The following is a 15132-nucleotide window of genomic DNA, read 5'->3' as shown; positions in this document are numbered from 1 at the left end:
GGATGCGTGTGTGTGTGTGTGTGTGTGTGTGAGTGTGTGTGCGCTCGCGTGAGGGCATGGTTTTATATCGTGGTGGGACCCAAATGTCACCGAAAGGATAGCATATAACAGTTTTGACCTGTTGGGACATTTGATTTGACCCCACAAGAATTTTTCTTGTATTTTTAGTAAAATAAGTAAAAAACGCGAAACATTTCCTGATGGTTATTGAGGCTGAGGTTAGGGTGAGGTTTGGCTGTAGACATTAATGTGGCATTAATAATTAGGTCAGTGGACCGAACTCACACACACACACACACACACACACACACACACTCACAAATACACGCGCGTGCGCGCGCACACAACAAGACAAACATTCTATGTGCGCGCGCGCGCGTGTATTTGTGTGTGTATGCGTGTATGTGTGTTTGTGTGGGTGTATGTGTGTATGTGTGTTTGTGTGGGTGTATGTGTGTAGGCGTGTATGTGTGTGTGTATGTGTGTTTTGTGTGTATGTGTGTATGCGTGTGTGTGTGTGTGTGTGTGTGTGTATGTGTGTTTGTGTGTGTATGTGTGTATGCGTGTGTGTGTGTGTGTGTGTGTGTGTGTCGATGGGTGGATTGGGGGGGGGGGGGGGGGGGCTTGGCTGTTGTGTGAGTGAGTGGGTGAGTGGGATCTTCAGTGTGCAAACATCCAGCAGAAAAGCCGAAATGAGCCAATACACTGACTAGTGAACATCTGGTGATAACTGGTTTTATGTTATTCCAGCAAATATTTCTTTACATTTATATTTTGACATACTATGCTTTATAGTATGCTATTTTGAATGTAGCCTCACTCTAGACTGATAGTATATCCTGTCGTTTTTCTTTCAAAATGTGACTAGTTGTAATTTCTGAATTCTACACACAGCAAAATCTCTATTGTTGATTTAAGACATACAGATTTGAGTTAACTCTTTAAGCTGTATACAAACAGTTGAGGTCTAGATCCATCAGTTTGTAGAACTGTAAGTCTATAATGCTGTGTGTGACTGACCTTGGAAGTGGGAAGTCAGAATTATGTCAGTATGTTCAAGCTACATAGTGGAAAGAATCTGACACCTCCATGTAGGTCTGATGTTAGCAATGATCTAGCCAGCTTAATGTGATGAGTGATGTACATTTACCGCTTCAAAACAGCAAACTGTGTAGTCAATGTTACAGATTTAACAAGCAAATATGTTTGTCTTTTGATTGATCTAAACACTAGGTTATACAGCATAAGTCATTTAAAAGTAAAGAGGTCCTACTCTATTAACTGTTGGTGCTGTGAGCAGCCATGTTGATTTGACGTCAGTTGCTGAACTTGGGGTTGAGGAGACCTTCACAATGGTCCTGAGTTGAAGGGAGTGGGTTTTTTTTCTAGTCAGAGATTGGAAATCCCAACTTATGAGTTTTAATCAAACAGCGTAAGACAAATCTGTCAGCACAGGTGATATTGCTGCCTTACAGATCCAGGGGCCCTGGTTCAGTCCTGAGCTCTGCGATGGACTGGTGTCCCATCCAGAGTGTGTTCCTGTCTCACACTCAGGGTTCATGGGATAGAACTCGGATCCCCATCACTCTGACCAGGATAAAGCGCTTACTGAAAATGAATACATGAATGAATAACTTAATAAATTGCAATTCAATTTCATTGTACTTATACCATGACAATAAAGAAATGTCTATTCTATTCTATTCTATTCTATTCTATTCTATTCTATTCTGTTCTATTCTATTCTATTCTATTCTATTCTATTCTGTTCTATTCTATTCTATTCTATTCTATTCTGTTCTATTCTGTTCTATTCTATTTTGTGCTATTCCATTCTTAAAGGACTTAAGGCTTCATGCTCCTCAAACTAGACATTTTCCTGGACTATTTAAAAATCTTTCAACAAAAGATGGAAAGCCACATTTATAATTTGACCACAAGCACAGATGATTCATGTTTTCACTGCTTCATGCTGATGGGAAATGCATTTGTAAAACTACAGTACCGAGCCTAATCACAGGCTGTTGATAGCATCAGAGCAGCCAAAGGTTACCTAAGCTGACTCAACCATTATAGAACATGTTGCCTCTCAAACACTTAAAATGTCTCACATGCTTATCTGGGAATATTTGCCGAATTGTTTTCAACTGGATCACAGTGTTGCTTAATAGTCAGATCAATGCCAGAAATACTTAAAATACTTAGTACTTAACAATTAACCGAACTAAAGTAAAAAAAAAGAAAAAAAAAAACCAAAAAAACAAACAAACATGGGCTGTGTAGTCATTACCTATTCACATGTACTGTAATGTCCAAACTAATGTTTTTCTTTGCATAGCCCTAGCTTGGAAAATAGATAGGGTCAAAATGGGATCAGCCATGGAACTTAAGTGTGGCAGCCTGTCCAGTGCAGGGACTCAAACTCTAGACTTCCCACTTTACTAGTCTACTCTGTCTAGCCTTACCACTGTCCAGACTAAAGTACATTCCCTGGCTTTTCCCCTTTATAATATATTTCACTTTGTACCTTTGTACCTGTAAAATGATGTTGCAATATATGCGATATGAAATCAGTGTGAAATATTTAAGAAGTCTCTTTTCTTTAGTCCAAGGCAGAGTTATGAAATTTAGATCAAACCCTTATCTCTGACTCAAGGCTAAAGTTCAGTAGTCTCCCAAATTTCGCTCATTTTTACTGTTGAATTTATTACGTTACAGGTTTCGAAGGTTACTATTTACTATTTGTTACTTTTAAGTTAGGCTTTTTATTCTACTTGAACCTATTTTTTAAAACTGCTTCCCTTGTACCTGTCTGCCTCCTTTGTTTGAATTTAGTCTGTGTTAATGAACTAATTCTGGCCAGTGTAATTCTGTCTGATTCTGATTCTGAGTCTTCTACTGAATGGCTCTGTGTGTTTGCTCTTCTGAAAAGGAATGAAAGGAAAGTTAGACCTGAGAGGACAACAGGAGAAAGCATTTTCAACAGATTTGTCTTTCAGGTCAAGAGTATATGGAAATCTGCTATCATCCCCGTGTGTATCAGAGGTAGACTGGGATTCATATAGTAAGGGAATTTTATGCATATTCAGCATGCCTTCCAGACTGACCACAGGTAACCCCGCGCGCTCCCAATCTGGGGGAAGGGTCATGTGACGTCACGGCCCCGCGTGCTGGTTCAGATGCTGCAGTACAGCGCGTTCGCGGAAGTGATGAGTGGGTGTCCGACATGATGGATGACGAAAGACACCACAGAATGAGGAAATAACGGAAAGAGCGAAAGCTCTGCCAACGACGCTGTGCTGTCACTTCCAGTAAACTCAGCTATAACGTGTTTTTTGTGTGTGATCTTAAAAGGAGCTCGATAGCTAGACCAATACGACCTGAAAACCTTTATTCTCCATAATCGCAAAATCGGAAGTGGCTAATAATTTCAATGTTTTGGAAGCACTATGGATGTGCATTTCACTTGTGAAATCCCATAATGTGCACTCGTAGAAAAAAAGTGGTTCTTCACTTGTAGCTTTCTGGATTCTACTTTTCCTAATAGGCCTAGGAAGTCGTCCAAAGCAGTGGTTCAACCCAGGGTGTGTGAAGCATTGCCAGAGGGCCTAGGATTGATTGATGCATTTCTTTATTTATCCATCCATCTTCTGTACCACTTATGCTACACAGGGTCACAGGGAGCCTGGAGCCTATCCCAGGGGACTCAGGGCACAAGACAGGGTGCAAACCCATTGCAGGGCACAATCGCACACACACACACACACACACACACACACGTTCACTCATCACGGACAATTTAGAGATGCCGATCAGCCTACAGCGCATATCTTTGGACTGGGGAGGAAACCCCCAAAGCACAGGGAGAACATGCAAACTCCACGAGTACAGGGCGGAGGCAGGAATCGAATCCCCAGCCCTGGAAGTGCAAGGCAACAGTGCTAACCACTAAGCCACTGTGCCCCCCTTATCTGTTTGTTTGTTTGTTTGTTTACAATAGTGGAAATCACACCCCATGTGTCTGCCTGGTCAAATCAACTGATGGAGTTTAGTCCAAACCTCAGCAACTCAGCAGAAACTCAAGCAGCCTATAAATAATTTCAACAGGGAACTAAAGTGTTCTGTCTGCAGAAGGTTCAGGAATAAAACACCCTGTAGCTAAATAGGCAGAATATTATTGTAAACATATTGGGTACCATGAAATTCATTTTAGAGTTTTACAGTCACTGGCTGCAAAAAAGTTGAGAATCACTGCAATAGAGCACCTTTATTCTTTAAGCTTAAAGCACCTTTAGGCTTCTCCATAGAGGGACAAGGGACATATAATTCCAGATTTAACCTTTTTAAGAGTGTACTCCACACCTATACCATCAATGCACTTTGCCATTTGTAAGGAATGGGGAGTAAGTCACCATTTCAGGCAAAGTCTACGACTCAGTTTCATTTTCGTTTGTGTGATAAGGGCAGATAAAAGGCCTTGACAGGTTTCTGTGCTGGACCCGTCTTGTAGCTAAACAAAAATCAGCTTCCTCTACTGTTGCTAATTTCACCACGAGGTGACCAATGTTGTCTCTAATATTAATACCACTGTAAACTTAATAATGCTTATTTCATTGCAGCGTATTATTGACACCAATGTTATAAATGAGACAGATATTAAACAAATATTTAGTATATAGCTTTTCAAATTAAAGCATGTAATGTGTGCAAGCCTTTTGAAAGGTGTGGAGTGCACTCTTGGTATCATGTTTCCCGAGTGCATTATTCTTTATGGCTGACTGAGCTTGGCTTGTCCTGTGGGACGAAGTGTCCTGAGCCTGCAGAATCAGGCAGGCTGTTACAGAAAGGCTTAGATTGACAAAAGGGAAAACTGTCTGTTTATGAAGAAGGTTTTCAGAGTAATCCACACCAAAAATATTGAGAGATGTACAGTAGAACATACTACAACAAAGTATGCACTATATGGCCAAAGGGATGTGGACACCTGACCGTCACACCCATACGTGGGCCAAACTGTTACCTCAAAGTTGGAAGCATACAACTGTCTATAATATCTTTGTATGCTGTAGCATTAAGATTTCCATTCACTGGAACTAAGGGGCCCAACCCTGTTCCAGCATGACAATGCCCCTGTACACAAAGTGATGTCACCTGACATCAGTGCCTGACCTCACTAAGGCACTTGTGGCTGAATGGGCAAATTCCCACAGCCAAGCTCCAATATCTAGTGGAAATCCTTCCCAGAGGTTATTATGGAGCAAAGAGAGACCAACTCCATATTAATGCACATGGGTTTGGACTGGGATGTACAAGTAGAACATATGAGTGATACTTTCTGTATAATACATGTAATAACAAGACACAGCTAAACAAAACACTGCTGACCTATAAAAAAAAACAAAAAAAAAACATCATCATGTGTTTCTGGTGACTCATCTGATTTGGGGTAAAAGTTCACATCATAGGATCCAATAGAGGAAATACAGAGTGCCTTAGAAGGAGATAAACAGCTTCTCAACCAAACAAGCATGCCTAAACCACAATCCTATGCGGTCTGACATTATTTGAAACACTAGATCTTACATGGCTTACTTAGCAAAATGCAAGAATTGGCCAACTCATTTCTAATATGATGCCTGAACTTACATCTTAAATGTGTAGTTGGTGGTGGAGTTGTAGGTGTCATGTCATGCAGAGATAGAAAAAGCCTCCTCACCTTCATCCTAAGTCATCTAAATCTACACCTTAAATCTTAATCATTGCATGAGAAACTGTAATACTGTGCTCAGATCAGCACAAAAGGAAACTAGAGACGTTAGATTTGATTTCATGAATCAAAAGCTGATAATAGCAGGAAATTACAGGAAAATGAATGGACTAAAAAAGTTTTGATATACACTATCACTAAAAATGTTCACACTTATCTATTATCTATTCTGGTGCATATGTTTATAGCCCCTTGGCTCTTCCAAGATCGTATAGTAATCAATGTCGTAACTACATTCTGTTTCTTTCCAGGTAGTTTTGCTGTAGTTACTGATTAATTCATAGCAATTTCTATATAATATTCTTAAAGATGAATAATTTATAATTTATAAGCTCTAAGTTTAATGGGTTTTGTTTTTTGTTGAGGAAGAATCATCCACAAACTTGCTCTTTTTTTCACTAAAGTTATAAAGTAGCCTTGGTCATGATGTACACTTCACCTCCAGCATTCCACTTTGAGACATAAAAAAAAAAAAAAAAAAAAACACTTGACTTGGGAAGTTTGATTTCCAAACATTTTTACCAGCTGCAGAACTACTTGCAGATTTTACACTGCATTCCATCTAAAATTAGAAAGAGAACTGTGTGTGAGTACACACAATGTGTGTGTGTGTGTGTGTGTGTGAGAGAGAGAGAGAGAGAGAGAGAGAGTACTCAGGAAACCTTTAATATTTTTCCCATATTTTACTATTTTTTTAAAAAATAAATTCTGTGAGGTTGCTTGTCAGTGACGTCACATTCATGAAATCATACCATGCTGCACCTCTTACGCATGACTTAGTGTTTAATCTATTACACGAGACCGCCCTCTAGTGGACAGAGAAATAACAGCGACTACCGGTCTGATGCCCAGCGTGTTTACTACAGCTGTTTACAGTATAGTAACTGGGTGGGATCGATTCATCCACCTGTATCTCCCTCCCTCCTTGTTTCTCTCTCCCCCTCTCTTGGCAGGCACACACACACAGACACACACACACACACACACACACACACTAATGCCCACCCTCTCCCTGGTACAACAGCGAACAATAGAACAATGGCTCCCTTCTCCATCGCGCCTTGGCAGCTCGGTGCCATTGCCGGAGTCAGCTCGTAATGCTGCTTCACACGGGGGAAGATGAGCGAGCAGAGACGATCAGCATCAAGCTCCTATCAGCCAAGGTCCATCTGGAGAAAGGTGGATTTACTATTTCGATGCCTGACAAACATACAGATAAGTCACAGTGATGTTTGGAGCATTTTGTGGAGGTTAAATGAAGCAGCAGGACAGTGAGGCGCAGGAAACAGCCTACAGTTACGGCGTTAACTGAAGTGGAGATCTGAGTAGTTTACTTGATGTTAGCTACTTAACAAGATTGAAATGCTAAATGAACATGTCCATTCTTAGACAAGATGTCAGACGTGTGCGTGAAGACAAAGTGCACTTTGGAGTGTATTAATAGGCCTGTGTGAGCTATTTGTTAGCTCTATTCACAATAAACTATATCCACAATCTGCCACTTTACTAGCTCAAGCAACTAAGCTGAATTTTGATATGCTGTTTATTTTAGTATTACACGGTGTAGACGTAACCAATGCTTTCTACGTCTATCAGACGACGCCACTACAACGTTGCGCGCATCATGGCTTTTTTTTTTTTTTTTTTTTTTTTTTTAATGAACTTCCGGAATGGGCGGGGCTACAGTATTGATTAGAATATTGATGTCGCTGGCCGTGGTGCTGATGGTTGTGACGTCATGTAGTGTACACACTGGTCCCTAGTCAACTACTGCTTGGGTTTCTTGGTTTTATATCCAGTAAAGGTGAGCAGCACTAAATTAATTATACACTGTAAAATTGTAAATTGATAAGTGAATCGATAAGCTGTTGATAAGTAAATTGATAAGCTGTTAGCAGCTAAATGTAGTGTCTATATCTACATATTCTGTAGGGAGGTTTGAATTTTGTAGGTCTATACAAACACAAGGAGTTGTTGCTTGCCCCAATTTTTTTTATTTATTTATTTATTTATTTATTTATTTTTGTATTTTACCAATCAATAGACTAACTACATTTTTAAACTGGGATAATGCACTTGATACTAATTTAGGCTTTTAAAAATATATGTAGAGTGACTGTGTTGTGATTTATGTGTGATTTATACCCTGCTTTTGTTTAATATTATTATTATTATTTTTATTATTATTATTATTTGCAATAGGGTAAGTAGCACCCTTGATTTAGTAATTTGATTACAAGCAATTTTGTAGCCTAAGTTTGAATACGTATACAAAAAGACTGCTACAATCTGAAATAAAATGGCATAATATTATATAAAAAAAAATAAAATAAAATAAAAACACTGCAGAGGTTTTAAAATTGGCGCTCTCCTCGTGCGTCCCAGCATGCCTTGCGTCCGCATCCTCGGCCAGCTCGCGGCGTGAGTGGACGATGCGTTTCTGTTCCGGCTACACCTGCTCAGTCCAGCCGGAAGTGCAGCGCTATTAATCCTGAAGTATTAATCCTTCTTTACCTGGAGGCACAGGAGGCGAGATTAGTTTGCTGCGTTCGCGGGGAAACGCGTTTGCGCGCCTGATCTGATGGATGCGTCGTGTTAGTGCGCGGCACGCGGTTAATTCCGGGTCAAACGCACTTCCTCTGCTCCCTGCAAGTTGGGCTTATTGTTGTTTTCTTGCGCTGAAGCGTTGAGGTCTGTGCGACTCAAACCTGCAATGGGATGCTGCGGTAGCGCAGAGGTAAGGAAAGCGTGCCATCCTCCGCCCACACTGGCCCTCTGTCGAGCCACAGACAGAAATCTGACAGAGATCTAGCCTGTGTTGTGTTGTGTTGTGTTGTGTTATGTTGTGGTGTTGTGTTGTGGTGTGGTGTGGTGTGGTGTGTCACTGCGACCGCGGACTTCACGCCTCGTTGTTGTTGAACACTAGGTTGCAAGACGTGGTGGTTAATCCTATTAGGATGCCCTGTTCTTCCTCACATATTGAAGCATGATGCACTTGCCTCTAAGTGTTGGTCATTTTGCTTTGTGCATTTCAGTGTGTTGTGTAGTAGAGTGCAAGCTCCAGTGTACTGATGCGCGAGACATCCATGCAGCTCGACTTGCCATTCCTATCCGTTTGCAAAACCAGGAGGATGAAACGTTGCTCTGAGATGATCCTCACGACAAACACGAGCTCAGGGATTTGCTATATGGGTTCAGTTTCAAATAATTTATGAGTGCAATCTCACGCACTCAAAACGAATATCTGCCACATTTAACTATGCTATGAATGCATGAGCACCTTCAGGATCCTGGCTTATGCAGGACATTTAAGCAAGCAGTACTGTTTCTCTGAGCTTATGTACTGTGTTATTTTAATGCAGTGCTGTTTGACTGGGATGACATTGCATTTGTGCATTTCAGAGGGTGAAAAGAGAATGGAAACCCTTGGAGGACCGAAGCTGCACAGATCTCCCATGGTTCCTTCTATTTATGCTCTTCTGCGGGGGAATGGTGAGCTACTTATTCAGGATTTTAGATAATAATAACAGCCTAAAGACTCATGCTGATGTTCTCTTTGGAAGGCCATTATTATCTGTCATAAACACAGGGCTTAATATTGATCGTATTTTAACTCGAACCCAAGAGTAATTAAAAAGTTACAAATAAAAATATATTCGCAGGTTGGATTCTATATAGTACGTAAATATGTATTATGGATGTTTGGGAAATTTAATGTTAATTTGCATGTTTAAGGTTGTGCAAGCTATTTAAAGGGGTCTCTATCTCTGTGTTCTCAGATACATGACTGACTGGCAACAACAGTCACCTTTTAATGCTTAAAAATTAGTTTATGGCAGTAAGTAAGGTGAATTCAATACATCTGTTTTGAATTTGACATTGGGAGATAAACCTAAACTCCTCTGTCAACCTTTTTTTTTTAAAAAAAAAAAAAACATGCCATGTTGTTGGTCTGCTAATCAGGCCAGAGAGGGTAATACTGTTTATAAAAATTCTCTTCTTTCTAAATGAATGCCTCTATGAATGTTGTAGCTAGTGTCTGATCTGATGTGCCACCTTCAGCAAGGTGATTATATAAATGCATATGATTGAATAAGACGCAACAGAGAATCTACTACAGAAGCCAAGATGGTTCACGATTAAAAAGTCAAAGGTGTTGAATTGCAGCCATTTTTTCGTAAGTTTATCGGTTCTGCTGCAGTATTTTCCCAAGTACTTGGTTCAGTCCATTGAAATACTTTGCCAAGTTTGCTTGCAGACTGCAGTCCAATATTTGACGAACCCTGACATAGAGTAAAGTAATTGATTTTTGGAATTTAGCTGAAGCTAGCTGTTTTGAAACTCCTAATCCCAATAAATACTGCCCCTCCTTTCAGTGTTACCTTAACAAAGAGCCAAACCCTGAAAACACATGCACATCAATTTCCTGATAGTGTAAGAGGGAGAGCTTTCTGAATTAATTTGTAATTCAGAATTCATATGATTGACAGGCAGGTGGAGATGTCTTCTGATTGGCTGTATGTTGGAGGTCTATATCGTTTGCGTTCTCTCTTGTTTTACAGCCTAGAGCACCATGTGTTTTTTTTTTCTCTGAGCAGGTCATTTATTGACAGGTGAGAAAATAGGAGGAAAACTTTACTAAATGTTACAGAATACACTGACTAAACCCTCATTTAAGTGCTACGTGAAAACAAAATGTTGTGGCATAATGGCAAAGCAGATAACGTTGCCACCTCACAGCTTAATGCTCCCCAGTTTGATCCTGTGTTTGGGTTACTGACACATGTTCTTCACATGTCCATGTGAGTTTTCTCTGGGGTCTCTGGTTTCCTCCTACCTCCCAAAAACATGTATGGGTGGATTGGCCATGCTATATTGCCCCTGTGTGTGATTGTATGTGTACATGGTGCTGTGTGATGGACTGGTGTCTCATCCTGGGTGTATTCCCACCTCATACCCAATATTTCTGGGATAGGCTCTGGATCCACCACAACCTGTCCGTGATAAAGTGGTTACAGAAGATGAATGCATGATTGAATACAACCAAAACAAAGCCAAAAAGGACATTTTTGCATAATATGACCGACCGGAAGAGAAGGACATGACCTCTGTTATAAGAAATGTGATGTGATGAAAATGTTTTTTAAACAATATTAATAATACCTATGGTGAATGTAGATTTAAGCCATAATTATGAGTCTACACAGCTAGAATGAGATTGATTAATTTCCTATAATCCTGTTTAATGTGTGCTGAATGCTTACTGTTGTTTGCTTGTTTTTAGGGTGCTATCTGTGGCTACACTATAGTGACAGGTGGTGCAGCACGCCTGGTGTTTGGATATGACAGCTATGGCAACACTTGTGGCCAGAGCAATGAGGCCATCGAAGGGGTCAGGCTCAGCGGCTTGGACCACAGAGACAGAAAGTGAGTCTGCACTTTCATGCTTCCTTATGCGTCCTTGCAGAGTCTGTGAAAAATTCTTTGCCCTTCGATTATCACATCAGTGCACATGTCAGGTCGCTATGACTTCCCCTTCAGACTACAGAGGCCTACTAAAGCCACACAGAGGCTTTAATAATTCAGAAAAGCCCTAAAGGGGGCCAGAGGCACAACCTGCATAGTGCTTAATGGACTACAGGAAGAGTTTTTTCCCCATTCATTTGCATTCATGTCAAATTAATTTGCCCTCTCTGTGTTTGGAATAAAGTGTGCTCTTCTCTTTGTTAGTACTTCACAAATCCGGCTCGGTAGAAGCAAGGTCGTTCAGTAATGGAACGTCCACTCGTGTGTACTGACAGTGTGAGTTTACTAAATTTGCCCCATGCATCCCATGCTTCTGGAACTCCAATTCCCAGAACTCCCCACTCATAACCACGCCCACCTTACCTGAATGATCAAACTGCAACCGTTCAAGTTCAGCAGGATTCTAATTATACTCACTTTACCTTTTTATATTTAATTTAAACCTTTGTTTAAACCTTATTTTCTTTTTCAGTCTACATGTCTAAGCCTCTATATCTCATATTCTGGTTAATATTTCAGGTTAGTTGGTGTTTTTTTTTTTTTTTGCTCACATGTCCTGGTCTTTGCCCCTTTGGTCTAGTCATTTGGTCTGCTTACTGTTAATGGTTTTTGACCCTCCTGTCTGGTTTTATTTTATTTTTTTGACATTTCTGTTGCCCACAGATTTTGTATTGTTTGCCTTGTATTAACATTTTAACCTGCGTGTTCATTGTAATCTGTGCACGCCTCTGCTAGTCTTGTCCAAACCTGACAGAAGGCTTTTTTAAGGTCTTGGAAACCTAGTGTATGATAAATTCAATAAAAATATAAGTAATTACAAAAAGGCCAAGTTAGATGCATTTATCATTTGTTATGCTTAAGCAGTCTTTGCTTACTGTCTTTTCTGACTCATACAAACCGAAACACAAAGCCGAATCAACCTTGACATTCACGTTTATTAGTGTCATATCTTTGATACTAGGAAAGGATTTTTGCTTTAATCAATCCACTGCTGAAGGATCTTGCAGTGCTCTGTGTTTTTGTTTCCAATTCACTTGGTAGGTGATGTCTCAGATGCTACTTGTTTGAAATGACTGGATTAACTGTCTGATAAAATTGTCAGAACGTGCCACATATTTACTGGCATTCTTGGAGATTGTGCCAATAAATCATATGAAAAGGTAGATGCCTCACTGAGCTAAGTCGGCTTTTCAGGATTGTCTGATTGACTTGAATTGAATTTAGAGCATCATCTATGATTTCCTCCAAAATGCTGGCACACGGTGTAGCATTTGAGTTTAAGAACTGCAAACACCTTAAACCAAGAGAACAGGAAATAACTTTGCAAAGGTGAAAGCTTTGATAATATGTGAGTTTTCACTTTAACAAGGACTTCATGTGGGAGTTAAGGCAGGATTATAGCTTCTGGCTAGTTTAGTGCAGTTTACTTTATACTCCTATGGTTCTCATTAGTTCTTAATACTACTATGTATTTGGTATACTATGTTCAATTTATGGTGCATGCAGTGAGGGGAAATAAGCATCCAGACACTTTTGTTTTTGATATTTAATATACTTCAAGGGCATATATCCACTTCAGATTTACAGACATAATGTTTTTTGACATTGTACTTATAAATATGAAGAAAGAAGTATGTATTCATAAGCATAAACAACGATATGTTTAAAAAAATGAAACTGATAGGGAAATAAAATAGGGGAAAAGTATTCAGATACCACAAAAGATGTCTATGGTAATTAGGTTTAAGTAACATGAGTATAAGTAATTAGGTTCTTGCAGCATTGTGATTCAATTTTGGCCCATTCCTCTTGGCAGATCATCTTCAATTCCCCAAGCTTACGAAGGTCCTGAGCTCAGCTACGCCATGCAAGACCTGCTTGCGTTATTTTGACTGTATGCTTGGGGTCACTATCTTGGGGTCACTATCATTACCAAAAAATTCTCTTTTTGTTTTGTTCTGATTTGTCTAAATGCTTTTACACACACATCTCCGTGCTTCTTTTTTAGCAGAGAAGTTTTGCGTGTTGTGTAGGAACAGAGATGATTGCAGTGCAGTTCATTGCTTATTGTTTCCTGTATAACTGTTGTTCCTGCTGCTTTCAGGTCATCCTGCAACTCTGTTCAAGTGACTGCTTCTTCCTTTCCTTATCATTAGTCTGAGAGTGTGTTGTGAAATCTTGCGTGGCACACCTGTCTGGGGACTATTAGTTGTGGATCCATGAAACCATTTGCACTGACAGGGATGTTTAAGGTTTTGTTCTCTTTCCTATGGCTCTGAAGCTTTTTCCAATCGAGTGTTCTCTAGTACTTTATTTATTTTTATGTAGTCTTTACATATATTTTTTTAATATAGTGTCCGGATGCTTTTTTTCCCTAATTTTTTTTTAAACGTATCTTTGTTTAGGCTTATGAATGCTTACTTTTTTGTTCATATTTACAAAATCAAAAGATATGTGTGTAAATCTGAAGTAATATGCACTGGAAGTATATTAAATCACTGTGTATCAGTGACATTTGTTCTGTTGTGAAACAATAATGAGGGTAAATGCAGAAATAATGTATTCACATTTAAATTCACTATTTCCTAGTGGTGTCCCTCAGGGGACCATATTAGGCCCTGTCTTATTTTACTTCCATGTTAATGACATTACATTTTGTATTACAAACTGCAAGTATTATTTTTATGCTGCCGCTATATTTTATTGTATGCAGGCAGATGTGTTTACTTGTTTTGTGGCTTTACTGTACAAAACGTATATACTCACATTATATAGTGTATAGTTTGCCTGTTCAGGGACTCCTAAGTCATTAAAACAAATGAACATGCTCTTAAATAAAATAACCACCTCACCAATTACGTTTGCTCCAAATCCATTGCAGTAAATAAGTGCCTGAAATCTGTGACTCATAGTCATCATGTTGGATGCTGGGTGTTTTCCCTGATGATGACACATTTAAATTGAGGAAGACTGACTTGCCCAGGCAAGAGCATTCTACTTTATTGCTTTGAAACCTGCTCAGCTGAATTTTGGCACCAATAAATAGGATGAATATGTATAAAAACTGTGGTCATTCCTGCAGAGTTCACTCAACAGTATGGATGTACATAACCTCAAATTGAAGCAGGCACTTCTGCACTTTAGTCTTATTGCCATTGTTTTGTTTCCAGAAAAGCAAGTGTAAGTTAGAGCCTAAAAAGTAGTTATACACAGAATACCTGGAGAAAACTGTGAATGGAAAGATTAATTAACAGCTACCTTTGAGTGGACTCCATTGGGTCATTCTGCATTTTGCCTGTATTTTCGTGCTTTACTGGTACATGTGACAGATATGAGTCAGTACAATTCAGCCTAAGGGTGGGACATATAACGAAAATATCAAAACAAAATGTATCATGACATATAGGTTTCACAAACTTCCAGCAATACAGTAGTGCATGATCGAGTACAGTATCATATCGTATCACAATATTGATGTTATATCATCATTTTGGCCAGTCCTACTTCATCCTATAAAATCTTGTCCACTTTCATCTGAGGTGCTTCTTACATCATAGAGTTGTGGTAGAAGAGGTATTGTTCTCATATATGATTTGTTGCTAGGTACTTGCAGTATGTTTTCCATGTACTTTATCAGTTCTAGTTTTTTTTTGGAAGGAATTTGGGAGGAATCAGGTGTACAGAGACATTGTGTAAGGTGCCCCTGAAGGAGCTATGAGCTTAAGGCCTTGTTTAAGGACTCAGTGGTCGAAGTATTGCAGTCATTTGATCAGGAATAATGGTAGTAATGCCAGTTTCTGACAGTATGGATAATGAGGTGAGATTAAGGCCACAGGTGG

The 15132-nt window shown here is 39.5% G+C and overlaps 1 protein-coding gene across 4 annotated transcripts in view; it reads left to right on the top strand.

The window, feature by feature from the left end:
- The first annotated feature begins 6625 nt into the window (after nt 1–6625).
- slc44a1b (solute carrier family 44 member 1b) overlaps nt 6626–15132 on the top strand; it is a 28510-nt gene continuing 20003 nt past the window's right edge. For 2 of the 4 annotated variants that reach the window (XM_026918753.3, XM_026918752.3), the window contains exons 1-3: nt 6633–6946; nt 9170–9259; nt 11052–11194. In XM_026918753.3, the coding sequence (XP_026774554.1) occupies nt 6887–6946; nt 9170–9259; nt 11052–11194 (293 nt within the window). In that variant the 5' untranslated portion in view covers nt 6633–6886. Of the gene's footprint in view, nt 6947–7437; nt 8505–9169; nt 9260–11051; nt 11195–15132 lie in introns of those variants that run through there. The other 2 variants (XM_026918749.3, XM_026918750.3) reach the window with 2 other exon arrangements.

Source organism: Pangasianodon hypophthalmus, chromosome 9 (genome assembly GCF_027358585.1).
Source record: "Pangasianodon hypophthalmus isolate fPanHyp1 chromosome 9, fPanHyp1.pri, whole genome shotgun sequence".
NCBI classification, from domain to species: Eukaryota; Metazoa; Chordata; class Actinopteri; order Siluriformes; family Pangasiidae; genus Pangasianodon; species Pangasianodon hypophthalmus.
Note: the sequence above shows the minus strand (reverse complement) of the source record. Positions and strands in the feature narration are given on the sequence as shown.